The sequence below is a fragment of the Podarcis cretensis genome, assembly GCF_951804945.1.
Source record: "Podarcis cretensis genome assembly, chromosome: 10".
NCBI classification, from domain to species: Eukaryota; Metazoa; Chordata; class Lepidosauria; order Squamata; family Lacertidae; genus Podarcis; species Podarcis cretensis.
This window is the reverse complement of record NC_137179.1, coordinates 54,259,969-54,278,874: the sequence shown is the minus strand read 5'-3', so window position 1 is coordinate 54,278,874 and position 18,906 is coordinate 54,259,969. Positions and strand designations below refer to the sequence as shown.

The following is an 18,906-nucleotide window of genomic DNA, read 5'->3' as shown; positions in this document are numbered from 1 at the left end:
ACGTATGCTTTTATGTTTGCTTTCATGATGAAAGTGGTTTCAGGTTTTAAGTTGTTGGCTGGTTGACATCTGTTTCAAAATGGATGTTTTCACAGTAATGCTATCAGACTGAAGGCCTTTGGAGAACAGGCAAGCATAGTTAAAAAGCCATTGCTTCTATTAATAGAGCAGAGTCCCTTCTGCAATGTCAACTGTAATATTAATCCTTGTTTCAAATCACAGGTCTCAAATATCAGCTGCCACTACTCAGACGGGTCTCTTTCGGTTTATGTCAGAGAACCCAATGGAGTCTTTTGAAGAACCTGGTCAGGTTAGTAGGGAGAACTTATTAGAAGTTCCCACTTTAAGCGATTCTCTCTCAGAAGATGAAGATGTTAAAGCTACTCTGCAGCACCGCTTCTCCCCCAGCCCCCGGAGGCGGAATTCAGATTCTTCTGAAGAAATGGAAGCAGAAACCCCATCCACCATTGCAAGAAAAGTTTCATTTGCTGATGCATTTGGTTTTGACCTTGTATCCGTTAAGGAGTTTGATACCTGGGATGTTCCAATTACATTACCAAATGACGACTTAGAAGATGAAGTTGTGCCTGTGGAGGAATTTTATTTATCTCCACTGTTTATACTGCCTGCCACACAAGAAGAGCTTTTGCAAAAAGTGCGTGCACATAAAGTATGGCTAGAGTCTGTCGAGTTCCTGCCAGGGATAACATGTATGAAGGGCATCATCCGTGTTCTGAATGTATCCTTCGAAAAGCTGGTCTATGTCCGAATGTCTTTGGACAACTGGCAGACTTATTATGACATCTTAGGAGATTATGTGCCTAATTCTTGTGATGGCGAGACTGACCAGTTCTTGTTCAAGATTTCATTGGTTCCTCCTTATCAGAGAGAGGGCGCTAAGGTTGAATTTTGCATCCGTTATGAGACATCAGTGGGAATATTTTGGGCAAACAATGACAATCGTAATTATATTTTGATCTGCCACAAAAAGCAAACTGTGCCACCAGCAGAAGAGAATAAAGCCCAGGGAGAAGTTACAGATAAAGTCCAGGAAGGTGTTACAGACAAATATATCAAAGGCTGCTTAAAGACAATACCAAGCAGGTGAGGTTGCATCTCACACTTCTTTCCTTTAAAAAAAAGTATTGTAAAACCTCTTTCAGTGATCTCTTCAAAGAAGGAGATGCTGTTAATAACTTTTCAAAATCTGTCCCTGTGGTTAATTTTGTGCTTCCATACTACTTTAAATAAAATGTATATAATTATATATATATTTTTCCAGAGAGGTTAACTTGAGGGAAATGTAATTACCGTAATCTTACATCCTAAGTGTATTACCAAAATAGTATGAAAGTCATAACTACTAAGTATAGGTGAAGCAGTTCATTACAGGTGAAACAGCTCATTCCTGGTGCCTAAAATGTCGAGCATAGTTAGACTTTGATCACTTCCTATTTAATTTCACTGTAGAAATGTAGCAATAAACCTGCATAGTTGTTGTATACTCCTGAGAGTTTAAATGGGTTTTGATGATAGCTGGGAAATGTTTGAAGTGTTTTTAAAGGCCCATAAGCCTTTAAATCAATTGTATTGGTCATAACAGAGGTCTGGTAAAGAATGAGTCTGTCCAGGGGACACTTTGAGGTGGGAAGACCATCTAGTATGCTATGCCACCAAGTTCTGTTGCCACAGAGACCAGCTTATCTTTCACCTTTAGATTGGTAACTTGGGAAGGGGCAGGTAGCAGCATCCTTAGGGGTCCAGGTTTGCTTCAGAGGTCTGCAGCTGTTGATTCATGCATGAGAGGAATAAAGAGGAATGTAATTAGGATTTTGTTATATTTCAGTCATAAAGAAAACACACAATGTAAAGATCTATGTTTTGGTTGCTCTGAGAAAAGCAATAATCAATTTTGTTTTGTTTGGTTATTAACCATCATCTAGGCCAGGGATGGGAAACCTGTGGCCCTCTGGAAGTTGTTGGACTCAGACTCCCATCAGCCCCAACAAGTAGGCTCAATAGCTAAGCATGCTGGGAGTTGTAGGCCACAGGTTCTGTACCCCTGATCTAGATTCTGCTGTTTCCTATCTGTTACCGGTGTATGTTTTGATTGGAAGTCTACAAGTGTAGAAATGTTTACTGCAGATGAAATGTTGGGTCCCTAACAATCTCCATTATCTCAGAGATTTCAGCTATCTTTTTGCAGGTTTAAAGCAAGCAGCCTGTAATGGTGCCTGCTCTGGTTACATAGATGATTTGCTTCGTTGCCATGGCATAAAATAATGCACGGAGATGCTTTCTTTTGCACAATGATCCATTAGCCCTGTTGTGGTCACAGTCAGAGCTGGCTCTATATCTGAGCCGCAAACCATTTGCCTAATGGGCTCCTAACATTGGCAGGCTGCCGCAACATTGGTGGCTCCTCTTTGGGCACGTTAATGGCAGTGGGCAGCATTGCGTCATGATCTGTAACAAGGAACTACCATTTCAAATGTTGTTCAATGCCCTGCGATCGTTTTAGCTGCTGTTCCATTTCACAAGGTAAAATGGGCCCGAGGGAGCACAGGTGGGTATAGGTAAAGGTAAAGGGACCCCTGACCATTAGGTCCAGTCGTGGCCAACTCTGGGGTTGCGGTGCTCATCTTGCTTTATTGGCCGAGGGAGCTGGTGTACAGCTTCCGGATCATGTGGCCAGCATGACTAAGCTGCTTCTGGTGAACCAGAGCAGCACACGGAGACACCGTTTACCTTCCCGCCGGAGAAGTACCTATTTATTTACTTGCACTTTGACGTGCTTTCGAACTGCTAGGTTGGCAGGAGCAGGGACTGAGCAACGGGAGCTCACCCCGTCGTGGGGATTCAAACCACCGACCTTCTGATTGGCAAGCCCTATGCTCTGTGGTTTAACCCACAGTGCCACCCGCATCCTCACAGGTGGATAGGCAGGCCCAATTGACAGAAGGCATCCACAAATGGGGATGCTCAGCGATTACCCGAGGTGCCAAGGGCCGGTGGTGGGATTGTGCAGATTGGATTTATAAGATTAGATCCAATTAAGAAGAGCCTTGCTGGATCAGACCTGACCTATCTTGTCTAGCATCCCATTCTCACAACCACCAGCCACATGCCTACAGGAAGCCCATGAGCAGGATATCAACAGATAGGTGCCACCGAGAGCCCTGTTTCAAAGCAGTGCTTTCGGACATCCCCTCAGACTCACAACTTGTATGGTGTGAGGAAGATGTGCATGAAACACGAGTCCAAAGCCCTTTAGGGTGTGGGGAACTAGTTGTGCAGTTCTGTTGGATCCTGGCCCTGACCTCCAAAAGCGTAACACCTATGCTGCCTTTCATCTGTTAGACCTGCATTTGATCACGAGTTTTCTGTAAGCTCTAAACTAAGCTCAGGCACCTGCTCCCTTAATAGTTTTAACCCTAAGGGGATATTTTGATACAATGACCTATTTGTATTTAGTTGGTCATGATTCTAAGGACTCAAATATAAGGCTGACAATTTGTGACACAACTGAATTAGTTTTAAGGGTTGAACTATGCAGGACAGTGGCAGGGCTTCCTCCCCCACATGCCTGCCTGCCTTGTTCACAGATGGGGGGCAAATGTATTCATCTTAATCTGATTTTGCTGAATTAGGATGGCTTCTTCTGTGGAACTGATATAACATGTATGTTGTTGCCCTGGTTAATCTGTGACTATTGTTATTATTATTATTATTATTATTAATTGAATTTATATCTTCCCCATCCTCCCCAAGGATATACAATTCAACAAATATATACTCTGAAAACCCAAAACAAAAAGTCTAAAATGGATTAAAACATTCCAAAAACAATTACAGTTAGAAACTTCTAAAAGGGACTGCAATGAAAAACCTATTTCTATCCAACGATCTCGAGGTAGCCAGGAACAGCCACGAAGGAGCATTTTCAAATTCTTCCTAAAAGCTAATAACAAGGGAAAAAAGCATACCCCATGAGGGAGGACATGTCACAAATTTATGGTGAAAGACTATAATCTCTCTATCTCTCTGTCTAACAATTGGAAGTAGTTGGATCTGACTGAGCACTAAAAGAAGCTCATACGAAAGATGTGCTAAATCCTCTTTCCAGCCTCCTTTCCCCTCGGTTTGTGGCTTAGACACTTTTCTCTATTCCTCACTCACTTCTAGCCAAGGTGGCAGAAAAGTGCTTGGAGCAACTGCGTGAGGGGAGATCAGGTGGTGTATGTGTCAGGGGGATGCAGTGCCCCTCTCCCAGGAACAGGTGGTGTGCTTACTGATGCAGTAGAGGCGCATGGTGGTGCTGAGGTTGGGAATGCCCAGCCACACCTCAGAATCCATGCAATGTTCCCATTGGTGTGCCCATCTTGCCCCGACCTCTCAATCACCTGGTGGCCCATGCTGGTAAGTGGCAAAAATGCTGCTTTTGGGGAGGGCGACCACTCAGTACCTCTCCAACTCACCAGATGACCCTTTGCACTTTCATATATTCCTTTCGAAGGTTGCCTGTGTGGCACAGATAGGCATACCTGCATCTGTAGAGACCTTCCTTGGTACCCACAGGGTTTCTTTCTTTGGCTGCACCACTTGCAGAAATTAACCTTGAAAGATGCACTCCACTAGAGCCAATAGGATAATCTGTGGCATGTGCTTTGTTGCAGGGTGTGTGTGGTGTCCACGATCCAAAGGTTTTACTCGTAAAATAATGCCCTGTCTCACAGGTTGCATGGGAATAAGGGAGATGTGTGGCTGACACCATCACCATGTTTTTTTTTTGATTATTTGTGTGTGTGTGTTTTTAATATTTTGCTGGAAGCTGCCCAGAGTGGCTGGGGCAACCCAGTCAGATGGGTGGATGATGATGATGATGATGATTTATAGTTCCAGATAACCTGGTTAACCCCTTTTATGTATCAATTGTAAAATGTAATCTAATGCAGATTTTTATATATAGTCACATGTACTCATACATTTAGAGAAAATACAGAGTGTTTATTGGGCTGTATCTTCAAACTACCTTTCTTTCTCCTTCCCTGCCTCATGTAGTTTAAATTGTTTGCTAACATTACCTGGAACAATTTACAATTTTTACAATTTTTTTCAGACAGAGATTCGGGCCCAACATTTTGGGCAAGATGAATCTTCATATTTTTATAGACTAGGCATCATGTGTCTCTTTATTTTTAATAAAATGCTTCACTTGTAACAATGAGGTATCATTCAAAAATATGCAGTGAACAGAAATACCTGCTGTAACAAAAGTAATTAATAGACCTTGACATTAGAATTTTGAAATCTCCCCAATTACACTTACAAGTCACCTCCTGGACTCCAATTTGCTTTATCCATTGGTGATGTCACAGCAATTAAGCCAATGGCACCCAGGTATCCCTCTCCCAAACTTCCTGCTTGTGGAGCATGAACATTCTGGTAATCTGATTTAGTGCAGTGCGCAGAGACTCGCTGAATGGGCGGCTCGATTCGGGGGTGGTTCATGGGCCAGTTAAATAACCCCCATGGGCCACTTGTGGCCCATGGGCCCTAGGTTGCCTATCCCTGATCTAGATGGTGCTGTGAAAGTCATTCTGTCTCTTTCAGACTAATGTTTCTCACTCCAATATTGTCCATAAATGAGACAATATTGCAATGTGTTCTGTACACATTGTTTTCCTGAGGCTGCTGCCACCCCCAGTAATACGATTGTTGTCGTTTAGTGGTGTCCAACTCTTCGTGACCCCATGGACCAGAGCACGCCAGGCACTCCTGTCTTCCATTGCCTCCTGCAGTTTGGTCAAACTCATGCTGGTAGCTTCAAGAACACTGTCCAACCATCTCATCCTCTGTTGTCCCCTTTTCCTTGTGCCCTCCATCTTTCCCAACATCAGGGTCTTTTCCAGGGAGTCTTCTCTTCTCATGAGGTGGCCAAAGTATTGGAGCCTCAGCTTCACAATCTGTCCTTCCAGTGAGCACTCAGGGCTGATTTCCTTAAGAATGGATAGGTTTGATCTTCTTGCAGTCCATGGGACTCTCAAGAGTCTCCTCCAGCACCAGAATTCAAAAGCACTCATTCTTCAGCGATCAGCCTTCTTTATGGTCCAGCTCTCACTTCCATACATCGCTACTGGGAAAATCATAGCTTTAACTATACAATTAGAAAATATTAATAATATAAATATATAATAAAGCAGCTCACTGTGCCTGAGAGCTTGGAGCTTGGAGTGCCCCCTTTCTATACCTTGGCCTCACACAATTGAATCATCAGTTTGTCTCAGTCATGTCTGGTGATACTCAGAAATGTTATCAGCCATGGATGCTGGCAGACTGAGATAGAAAATGAGAAGTGAGCAGTTTGGCTTTGGTATGGGGCTAGGGATTGGTTGACGAGGGTGTCACTCTATATTGTCTTCAAGAATGGCTGAGACATGGCCATGTTAGGAGTGGGCAGAAATGGCCAGAAGTCATGAGAAATCTTATCAGGGGTGCTGAGGCCAGTGGGATGGTTCAGAGAGGTGGGGCAGAGGCCAGAATTCCCTCTCATGAAGGAGTGAAGGGGATGGCAGAAATATCTGAAGAAGACTAGAGGGATTAGCTCCTAGCCCAAAACATATCACTATGGGGTGCTGCTTCTAACTGCTTTAGGATGAGGGTAGTTACCTATTTTGCTTACCTGAACTAGTCACTTCTACTGTGTACATAATGAAAATGCATAATAGTATCTTTCCTGAGTTTGTTGCATCATTCAGGGCTCCAGGGAAACAGGGCGCATTCCTGGATCACAGTCACACATTTTCAGTTTACGATATGATCTGATTTTGTAATCTGTTCTTTTTCAAAGAAAGGCACAATCAATAATTTTTGTCATCACTGTGTTAAGATAGTCAAATATTAGTTATATAATTCTTTAGAGCCCAAGTTGATGCATCTGAAATGTTACTGAAGGATTTTTATTTTTTAAGAGATAATACGTGATGGATTACTAGATCTATTCTGTCATAGGTCTAAGATAAACGAGAGACCAAATATTTTAATATTGGTGTGTTCCATCACAAGGAACCACAACTAAAATATGCATGTAACAGTGATTGTTGCCAATGTAGGTAGAATTTCTTATATAAATCTGGACAATTATGTAGGATTTTGATTTGCTGAAACTGTCTGCTTTCTTTTAAGAAAAAAAACCCTAACTCATTTCTAGTGCAAAGAGCTGTGGAAATGTTTAGAAATATTAAAGTGATGGGTTCCAACCCAACTAAATTCTACTCGGAGTAAACCCATTGAAATTACTGGCCCTGTTCGCCATGCTCATTCATTTCAATGTGTCTACTGCCATGCTCATTCATTTCAATGTGTATGTACTGTAACAATGGATACAACCCAGTGTCTGTAAAAGCCTTAGTACTAATTCATACATTTAGCAAAAGTATGGGGTACAGATTATCCCAAGATTACAGCATGACTATATATATATGTGTGAGAGAGATCACAAATCTGAGTGTATCACCTGATGATGATGATGATGATGATGATGATGATAATGATGATGATGATACCTAATACTGGGAATTGTACAATAAAGGAAAATAATACAACCTTGCCAATAGCTTACATCTATAAAACCTCATATTGAATTCTGCTTGCATATGCAAACCTGTCATTCCTAGGAGCCAACTCCTTGGAACCAAGGTCCCTTCAGCCTCCCCCATAAAATATTTGAGGGGACTGCCCCCCAAGTTGATGGGCGTTGCCATTCAAATGGTGTGCGTGTGCCGTGTCATGTGATTGATTATGTGGGATGGGGCTTACCTGCCCCCCAATGTTTTATTTAAGTTGGCACTCCTGCCAACTTAGGGAGAAGAACTGGTTGCGAATATGTTTCTGGTTGTAATTCAAAGTATTTGTGATTAAAGCCTTTAAGTGGCTTAGATCCAGGATACCTTTGGACCTAAAGTATAGGTCTAAGGCTTACAATATTCCATATTCTTCTGCTTCCCTATCAACCTGCCATCAGAAGTAGAGGCTCCTCTCTCTTTGTTCCACCTAGGATGGCAAGAGAGGGACTTCTCAGTGGCTGAACCCTGTCATGGAATACCTTGCCCTGAAATGTTTGGCATGGGGGTTTTATTTTTTGTTGTTTAGCTATTAAAGTCTGTTTTTATTACAATAGGCTTTTTTTTTGGCAGCTGATATTCTCATTGTGATTGGTTTATGCTGGTTCCTCTGTCCTTGCTTGCTTGTTTTATATTGTTGTGTTCATGAATTTGTAATTTTAAATGTCGCAAGGTGCCCAGAGTGCTGCTTTTTCACCGGAAGGGCAGGACACCAATGTTTAAATAAATGAATGAAAGAACAAATAATGTTAGCCAGACTTTTTCCTGTGAAATAACTTGTTTCACATGCAGAGAGTTAACAACCGAGTCAACCTATACATATCTACTAAGAGTAAGATCCATTGAGTCAAATGTTGATTGCTCCCAAGTAAGTGTGTCTAGGATTGCATGTGTTCAGAGGTGGCAAAATCCTGTAAGGGCTGTACCGTGAATCTCAGATAACTTTTTGAATCGGCTCTCTGTTCCTTTGAGTGTCGGGTCATGCATGCACAAAGCACCCAGTCATGTTATCATGTGAATGCACCCCTGTTGCTATTAATTCACTTTTGACTTTTGACTTTTCTCCTGCCATCAGTCTGCTCCTCGCCAAATGAAAAAAACAATCAACTACAAAATCTCAAACAATCAAACAAAATCTCTTAAACAAATGATGCATGTTAAGATGCTGGAAAACAGGCAAATGCATATAATTTCCTTGCTAGGATAAGTCAGAAACATGGGGTGCTCATCTTGCAGAAGCAGGCTAGGTTTTTGTTTTTGTTTTTAACAGACCTTTGGGTACGTCTTGTCAGAGCCTTCACTTGATAATGCCGACAGCTGCTGATCTTCTCTCTGTTTAAGAAAACTTGTTTGCCTTGTGTTTTCCTTCAAATGATTGCTCTCCAGCAATTAATAACCTTTTTCTCGACAAAAGAAAGACGTGTGTTAAAAAGAGTATACATCTTTGCATAGCTCGGGATTTTTGCTCCAAGCCCAAAATTGAAAGAGCACCCTGCAATCAGCCTGTGGCTTTGGCTAAAGCCCTTTGCTATTATTAGGAAGTGATGATGTACACGGTCTTTTCCAGTACATGGTCTTTTCCAGCAGAGCAGCTGTTCCCTGCTACTGTGAGGGTGGGCTTTGCATTTAGAGGGTGACAACTGAGAAAACAACACTCTCGCTGTTCTCAGATCCTCTTTAATATTCTTTACACTGGACCAGCAGCTACTGCTAAGAAATTCACGGTAATTTTTGGGCAGCTAGGGAAGTCTCGAATGTTTGGGCACTTCTGGCAGCGAAATTGTAAAAAGAAATAGATTGCTTTTTGCAACTTCTTTGGGCCCAACACATAAATAATATCCAATTGACAACGTTGTTGTTGTTGTTGTTGTTGTTGTTGTTGGCCTTTCACACTGAAGCGCATCAAAGCTGCATGCAGAATCAAAATAGAAATATATATGGTAAAAATCTTACCCACCCCACTTAAAATGATGCACATAAGATGAGGCCACAGATATAGCTAGTTACCCTTCAAACTTAAGAACCAAATGCCTGGCTGTAAATAAAAATGCCTTTGCCTGGTGCCTAGAAACAGACAACAAAGGCACCTGCTGCGCTTCCCTCAGAAGAGTATTCCACAACTAGGAAGCTACCACTGAAAAGGCAAATGGAGAAAGGACAGAGGGGTTTAATGTGGTGTCCAGGTTGGTTTGTGTGTTGAAACAAAGACTGAGCTCAGTATCAAGAGAGCCCCTTCACCCTTGACTTCCTAGCTCACACCTAGCCTACCACAAAAAAACCTCTTACCTGTTTATTTGCATCCATTTGTGTGTCTGTCTCTGTGTGTAAGTTAATCATGTTTTTTCAATTGCCATCAGATTCCACATGTGCTGTTCAGAAGTTCAGAAACATTTTCTCATCATCTCAGCCAATCATTGGAGTGTGGGAAAGGATGGAGAGGTTAACTGACCATCAATAAGCAGTTCCTCTTCATTACAATACTGTGGGTTGTATTAAGTGTTGGCCATTCTCAGAGTAGACCCATTGGAATTAATGGAGATGGCTAACCTAGGTTCATTTTAATTTTTATCCCACCCCTTCTCCCAAAGGAGCCCATTAACTTCAGCAGGTCTACTCTGAGTAGAATTTACTTGCCTACAACCCTAAATCTAAAGAGTGTCAGTAAATGAAACAACTATAAGGGGAAAGGGACATAAACCCAATACCAAATAAATCCAGACATACAGAATATATATATATATATATATATATATATATATATATATATATGAATGAATATGAATGAATGAAGGTACAGGCATGGTATTTATGCAGTCACTGTGATGTAAAAGGGTAAGATTTTTGGTAAATGCAGTTATTTATTAACTTATTAAAATATTTATACAGCAATGCAAAAACTTTTAAAAGCAATCATTAAAACGAATGACTGCTCAAGAAAATGGTTAAACTATGTAGATCTGCTGGCATTTAAAAAAATCATATTTATATAACAGTTGCAAAAAACCCTACTATGTCTTTAAAAATGCTGACTCATATACCACCAGCCCCCAGAAAGGGAAGTGTTTCTCTTTTGCTCATCCGATCTTGACCATAGTTAATAGAGAATAGTGACAGGAACTGTGGACCACGGCAGCAAGACACACAGCATCCCCCACCCCAACATCAGGCTCCGAGCTTCAATCAGCTTCCTAATGTGAATGTAAAATGTGCCTTTGGCCGGGATGCTCATTTCCATTACAAAGAGCCTCTCCTCCACTTTCTCTTGCACATGAGAACAATGATCAGGCACTGAAATAAACAGCAAGAGAGAAGCACAAAAGCAAATTTAAATGTGTGTGGAGGGCAAATGCTCAAGAGTGGACGTGTTGCAGCCATCAGAGAGGCTGGCTCTGTTGGCCGTCCAACGGTGTGTAATTGGCTACAGCTGGGAGGGAGAGCCCTGGAGCCTTTGTCAGACAAGCACCACAGCACACAATAAACAGTGATGTGCTCAGGTTTTCGTTTACCAAGCTGCCAGTATTGCAGCTGGCCATTTTATGTCTTTCTGCCATGGAAACCCATGCTCCCCCAATGCCGTCAATGATATGATTTCTTAGTGAGCGTGCTCAGAAAATTGGCCTCCCCGCCAAAAGTAAATTTCTAGTACACATGGTGCAAAGCAAAATGTTGACTAATGCCACTAGGGTGTGTGTGTGTGTGTGTGTGTGTGTGTGTGTGTGTGTGTGTGTGTAATTCCTTCTCTTTTTCAGCACATGCCATTGGAGCAAATGCACTCTATTGCTTTGTAATGGGTATGGGGAAGAAGCTGCAATTTGAAAGGTGTTGTGAGAAGATACACACTTCATGTGCGCTGCAGGTAGTGCTGAAACTCAAATGAGTTTAGAAGCCATAAGAGCATGGGTAGGCAAACTAAGGCCCGGGGGCTGGAGCTGGCCCAATCACCTTCTAAATCTGGCGTGTTTTTACATGAGTAGAATGTGTGCTTTTATTTAAAATGCATCTCTGGGTTATTTGTGGGGCATAGGAATTTGTTCATATTTTTTTTCAAAATATAGTCCGGCCCCCAACAAGGTCTGAGGGACAGTCGACCGGCCCTCTGCTGAAAAAGTTTGCTGACCCCTGCATTAGAGCGTTAAGTAAAAGTTCCTTATCTCTGGAAACATTCAATAGGATAAATAGAGCTGGAGAAATTATTTGTCAGACTGAAGAGTGTGGAACAAGCAGAGCAGGAACTAGAGTAGAATGAATCTGGTTTGATCATACACATCTCCATGGTGAGCAGACTGGACTGGCCAGTCCAACACACCATTTCTCCATTCTATTCCCAGGCTAGGAATCAAGAGCAAAGTTTGCACTGCGTAATGGAGTTTTAGCAGTGCATACTTTTTTTTTGCAGGCAATGAATCCTTGCTGGACATCAAATTGGTGTGCCTAATGATGCTGCCTGTAACTAATGGATGTAAGCAGCAGGTCTCGGACAGACATGTTGAAAGAGCCAGAAATTCAGGGGACTCTGCATTTTGATCAACATGTATCATAGAATCGTAGAGCTGGAATTGACTCAGAGGGTCATCTAGTCTGACCCCCCTGCAATGCAAGAAACTCAACTACAGCATGCATGACAGATGGCCAACAAACCTCTGCTTAAAAACCTCCAAGAAAGTAGAGTCCACAGCCTCCTGAGGGAGACCGTTCCACTATTGAAAAGCTTTTATTGTCCTAAAGTTCTACCTGGAGCTTAGTCAGAATCTCCTTGTTTGTAACTTGAAGCCATTGGTTCAAGTTCTATCCTCCACAGCAGGAGAAAACAAGCTCGCTCCATCTTTCATGTGACAGCCCTTTAGATATTTGAAGGTGGCTATCATATCTCCTCTTTTCCAGCCTAAACATACCCAGCTCTCTCAACTGTTCCTCATAAGGCTCAGTTTCTGGACTCTTGATCATCTGCACTGCCCTCCTCTGAATACGTTCCAGCTTGTCAATATCCTTCTTAAACTGTGATGCCCAGAACTAGACACAGTATTCCAGGTGTGGTCTGATCAAGGCAGAATAGAGTGGTACTATTACTTCCCTTAATCTGGACACTATAGTTCTGTTGATGCACCATAGAATAGCATTATTTTTCGTTGCTGCTGCTGCATCACATTGTTGACTCATGCTAAGCTTGTGGTCTACTAAGACCTCAAGATCCTTTTCATATACGCTACTGGTAAGCCAGTTGTCTGCTGCCTTATGTTTGTGCAGGTGACTGAAGTATGGTGTACCAATAAACCAAATTATTTGCCTTTGGTACAATCTGTAGTATCTGCTGTTTATCCCTGGTTATGCTTTACTCCCATACCCACTGGGTTGCTAAAGAGCAAACCCTGAATTAGATCACAAAATCAACACTTTTAATAAAAAGCTTAATTCTCATTGATATTTTCCATATTCTATGCTACATCCTGACACTATATATCTTTGGAAAATTCAGTATTTGTGAATTCAGATGTCAACTGCCCTTTCCAGAGTAATGTGCAGACCACAATGTGGCAATTCATTAGATTTCATACTTCTCCAATTACAGTGATGCAGTTCTCAGATCTAAAATATTGCACCAGGATGCATTAAAAGAGCTGCAGTTTGATATAAATGCAATTTTAAAAAAAAGTACACCGTGAGAGAATATATACCTACAAACGCTCTTTTGCAGGCAATTACATTTAAATACACACTTAAATGCAAACCCCTAGATTAGTGCAGAAACAGAACATGTTTATGATTGCATGCAAAGTGAAACAGATGAAAAATAGACCAATCTGGTGGTGTACCAATCTGGTCACCATAAAGAAGCCCATGAAACAAGACAGGCCAATTGTCACAGCACCATGAAGAGCTTTCTTATGAATTTCTAAAACTTTCCAGACTCACGTTTTAAATCCCCTCCCCATTGGTCAGTTACCCTCTAAATATTGAACATGATCAGCATGCTAAACAGCTCAAATATCATGCTCAGATATACTCATCTGCTAATCATCTCCAAAGGTGGTAATCTGCAGTGACCATAGGCATGTAAGCCTTTAATGTTAGTCTAATATATGACTAGATAGACCAATATTCTGGCCCATACTTATCTCTGGAGACACTCAAGAGCTGGTTTCCCTGTCATACACTACTGGTTTAGACTCCCTGTCCTACACTTCCTGTCTCTTTCAGGCATGTACTTTATAGATGCGAAGAGTGTGTAATGTGTGGTCTATTAGGAATGTTTTGGAGCTCCCTGCATCATAGAAGAAGGTGCTACATTCTGTGCTGCCTGCTCTTTTTCACACAGGGCGCTGATCACATGAGCCAGCTGCTCATATGAGTTGAAAATGAGATAATCAGTGGCAGAACCTTGTGAGAGCATTGGCCTTCATGTTTGCTGCCATTCGTGCAGCAGACTGAAGCTAAGGATTTACAAAGCAAGAATGATAGTGAACAATGTGGATTAGTGAGTGTAATGCCCCCTTTATTTCAGCCAAATGGGTTTTGGAGTTGGATTTGGGGCACCTTGTCTCCCAGGTCCAATGCTTGTCTTTTAAGCTCAGGGTATGGACCTTCTGGGTGGCTTTGAACAAGAACACCCTGTCTGCATTACCATTGCTCTACTGAAGCATTCCCAGGGTGACCAATTATGGACTCATCTGAAATAATGCTCCAAAGAACTCGGGTACCTCCTACCATGGGGACAATCTGATGGGACTGTAGAGAACATCAAGAAACTCCTGTGTACAGCCCGAGGGCACAATCCACTGAGAACTTCCCCTGCCAAACTCTGTTGAAATGAATGGGAGCTTTGCAAGAGTTCTTGCAAGGGCAAGGCTCCATTCATTTCATTGGCCTCATGCAGGAGAACGTCCTTGGTCCACTTGGCCCCAAGAGCTTAACATGTTAGTATCTCAACAATTAGAATATTTCCCCCCTGTTGTTAACCCTTAACAACAATCCTTCTGCAGTTTAAACTCAGTGCTTTTTGTCCTGTTATCAGGAGGAAAAGTAGAATGGTTGAGCCCTCTCTTTGTCAGAGATAAGTTTTAATATTTGCAAACTGGCAGCTTAGTCTCAGGGCTGTCGCAGGCAGAAGTATTTGCAAGTGCTGGGTGAACTGAAACCGTCTCTTGCCCAGTTTCTGCAAAGCCACACTGGAATTGTGCCAATCCCTGCTAGTCCAAGCCGATTAAGAGGATCAGTGCTGGCTGCACAGCCGGGCTGCTGCCAGATGCTGCTTACCAGATGGAATAAGGCCAGGTTCTTGGCCATGCGATGCTGGCTATATTGACAGGGAAAGAAGCACATCTTGCACAGTCACCTTAAAAAAACCATTCCTCCTGTTAACTCAGGCAAACGGGTGTTGAGCTGAGTAACGAAGGTGAATGCAAGCTCGCTGACGATCGGAGCTTGTGATGCAACTTTTAGATGACCTTGTCATGAACAGGAAAATCATGGCTAAGACATCTGCACCTACATGCCAAAAAGGTTATGAGAACTAGCTGTCACTTGATACAACGTAATGACTACCCAGGAATGAGGTCATGTTCCTCAGCATGAAGAAGCCTCCAATTCCTATCTTATGCCTCTGGCACTCTGACCCTGGGTATATGCATAGAAAAGATAAGGCACAGACTGGAGTGCTACCCCAGCGGTATCCTATGCGATGTGAAGTCAGAATTCTCCTGCCACCATGTCTGGTTCTGGAATAGTACATTGCTGGGTTGATTCTAATATGCTTCCATCTCTGCCCATTTGGGGGTGGTTGTTCTTCCTTAATGTGGCAGTCGCTCACCTTGCCGAGAGAGCATGCTGAGGCCCAATGGTTATTTTGCTGCATCTTAATACTTATTGAGTGGTTTAGTGGCTCACAAGAGCAGGGCTTAAGATCCACTTTATTCTAAGAAGTTAAAAGAGCGGTCAGCATAAAAGCATCTCAAGAAGTGTTGAAGAGTCTGAAAGTGGAGGGCCTGTTTGTTACAATGGTAGGATTGCTGCCAAATAATGCAGGATTGCCCCTTTTTAGAAGGCAACGCTCTTGGTGATACTTTAGAAATATTGCTCTTGGGGATACTTTAGGAATAACCAGGAGAAACGCAGCAAAAATGCCTTACCACTTGTACGTCCTCCTCTGAGAAGATGTTGACCTTTGCTAACTTATATGAATCCATGATTCCTACAAGCACTAGTGGCTCTATTCATTGGAGAATGAGAAGAGAAGTGTTTCTACACCTCATCGCATGAGTCAGTCAACTCTGAATACCGACTGAAGCTTGAAAACAGCAAAACAATCTGTGCAATTATCTGACAAGCATAGGATTTAATTTGCCTCCAGTTGCTACTGTAACCACACCTAATCCCTTGTCCAAACTTAATGTGGTCCAGTGGAAAGCTGACATTTCTCAAGAAAAGCCAAACCTAGTGTGCCAGAGAGTGGCACTAAGGTTTTGATCCAGAATGGAACCCCTACACTGGCAATTTGTGTAAACAAACAAACAAACAAACAAACAAACAAACAAACAAACAAACAAAAGCCACACATAAGGGTACAGCTACATAACTAATATAACATCTAATTTCACAGGAACAGGATTTAAGCCATCCTTTGCATCTGTGGCAAATAGTATAGGTTTGGGTTTGCACCTACTTAGTATGGAGGAAGTGAGACAAGTCTGACATACATGGTGTGAGGAAGAAATATAGCATTTGCTCATGAAAACTGGAAACAGGATCCTTGGCTTTCAATGGAACAGGGAACTGGTGACATGATACTTGCATCCTGCACTGCAGATATGAGGCATCGCTCAGCACTCAGAGCTGCTGTGTTTACTGCTATGTATGTTTACGGGGTCATTAGCAGAACAGATGCGATTACAAAATTTTGACTGCTTCTTCTTTTTCTGTGGGGTCTGTCCAAAGCTATACTTCTCTTGTCCTAAATCCAGCACTCTGCAGGCCCCACACCAGTTGTCTGTGCTTCCTGATCTTTTAAAAAAAGTCCATGTGTGGAAAAACCTCATTTTGTCTTTCTCTGGGCTTTCATTGAAGCAGCAGACATCTGGAAATGCTGCAGAGTACAAACCACCAAAGAGAATATTCATAGAATGAAAGAAGGACATTCATCACCAGCAACCCATGCCCTCCTCAAATGTAAGGGAAGCAAAACCCAAACCCTGCATCTCGCCCACGAGTATTTCACAGAAATATTTTCTTCCCTTGAAATATTTTTCAACACCTCCCTCCACCCCTTAACAGAAAAATGTGGGAGACATATTCAGCACAGCACTAGAATAATACCTTGTAATTAAATATGACAGGTATTTTAAAAGTCATTCCATCACCTCTGTAAGAACCTGCACACGAGCCTTTACCTTCTTATCAGCTACACCTTTTATGAAATTCAAAACTTCACTGAAATTCATAAAACACAGAATTTGGATTAAATATTAAGGTTTCTGTGGTTGTGGATGTTGATTATACCAAAATCTCTTTCACATGTTTAGCTCTGAACTGGCAATTTTTTTCTTGTTGTGCCATTCTTAGCTACCACCATTAGTCATTCCTACAATTTCTCACAATATATGTAGCCTTGTTAGCTTTTAAGCTCCATTTGTGGTGAGCCATCTCTGCTTATCAGTCCCATAATATTTACATGAGACCTACTGAAAATGTGAAAGCTGCAGCTGCTTGATGTCTTGCCTTGCTCCAAAAAAGATGCAATAATCCTGCATAGCGCAAAACAAGGCCAGTTGGAGATGGCAGTTTGAGATGAGCAGAAAACAGTGGGTAGCCAGGATCCAGGTAAGTCAGACTGGGTAAAGGTGACTCTGAGAAGGCTAGACTTGAGAAAGGAACCTGGGACTAAACCCAGAAGCAATGTAAGATGCTTAGCAGAGGCCTGAGCTCACCTGGGCACCTAAATATTGACACAGAGCCCTGCTTACCCTTTAAAAGCATAAGGGTAGCAAGAATTCAAAGATGGCAGTGCTGTGGCCTGTGGTGCTCCAAAGCTGGAATGCCTCTCACAGCACCCCAGGGAAAGAGGGGTCCTGGGCAGCTGGAGATATGAGGGAACAGCGAATTCTGGTGCCTTGGTTTAGCAGTCTAAATCCCCATCACCAGAGGAAAGTGTCGGATTTTCTTGTTTTGGGTGGTCTGTTGAATGCTCTTTTTCAGACTAGATGTCAGGCTGATGACCCTCCCTAAAAGTGCCTTCCCTTTCACCAGAATCACTGAGATCTAGAATCACCCACAGTTTCAGAATGGACAGCTTATGCAAAGCCCACATGCAACACATGTGATGTGTTGTAGAGCAAGATATGTGTAAAAGACAGACTCCCTCTATAATATGTTGGCTCATGAACAGAAAAGAATGCACATGAAACTAGAAGGTAGAATCAAAGCGAAGGATTGATACAATACCGATAGAATGAAAATGTAACTGGAAGCATCCACAAATGTCCACAAGACAATGGTTTTTGTTCAGTGGCTGTGTCAATAGAAGGCAGCTTGCCCAACCAATCTTCACCTTCCCCATCTCTTTCCTGCAGCCACCAATAACCCTGAAAAGCTTATCCAAGGGGACCTACTGATCATTGCGGGTTGTGCCACAATGTAAGATGGGGGAATGAGGATGTGGGAATCACCTAAACCAGACAAAGGAACCTTACACAAGCAGAGCTCCATTGGGGAAAGGTCCCTTAGCCCAATTTTGTATCATTTCACTCTTTGTTCGGTGCTTTCATTGATGGGGTCCATTGAAAACAGCTTCTCTATGCAAACCAGGAAGTGATCTCTCCAGACAATGGTATGACTTTTATTTTCTAATCTCAGTGGCTGCAATCTCCTGTGTGACATGGACACTATTAGGCAGTTGAATGTGCATGTGTCCTCTGTCCTTTTCCCTCCTTCCTTCCTGCCCCCCTCAACGCAGCCCCGGGCACTGGCAACCCACGCTACGCTACTGATTTAGCCCGCAATGTCCCCCAGATCCTCTGAAGATTGCAGATGGTGGAGGGTAGGACAGATGAGGGGAAAGGTAAGATTGATTTTGCAAGTTGTCTTCCACTCCCAGAACCATTGGATACAACTCAGTGGATTTTCTGTGGGAAGCGACCGTATGGTGCCAGGAAATTGGAAATATATCTTTCCTTTTGTGGTTTTCACATATGCAGGGCACCTATCCAGGGCAGAGATGTTGCTTGACGATAGAGATACTGTTTAAATAAAAACATTATTTGTCCAAAACAACTTTTCCCACTGCGAATAAGATACT

General features: G+C 42.4%; 1 protein-coding gene across 1 annotated transcript in view; it reads left to right on the top strand.

The window, feature by feature from the left end:
* The first annotated feature begins 234 nt into the window (after positions 1 to 234).
* Positions 235 to 18,906, top strand: part of PPP1R3A (protein phosphatase 1 regulatory subunit 3A) — a 30,345-nt gene continuing 11,673 nt past the window's right edge. Inside the window, exon 1 of the mRNA XM_079993425.1 lies at positions 235 to 1,104. Coding sequence (XP_079849551.1) covers positions 269 to 1,104 — 836 coding nt within the window. The 5' untranslated portion in view covers positions 235 to 268. The remainder of the gene's footprint in view (positions 1,105 to 18,906) is intronic.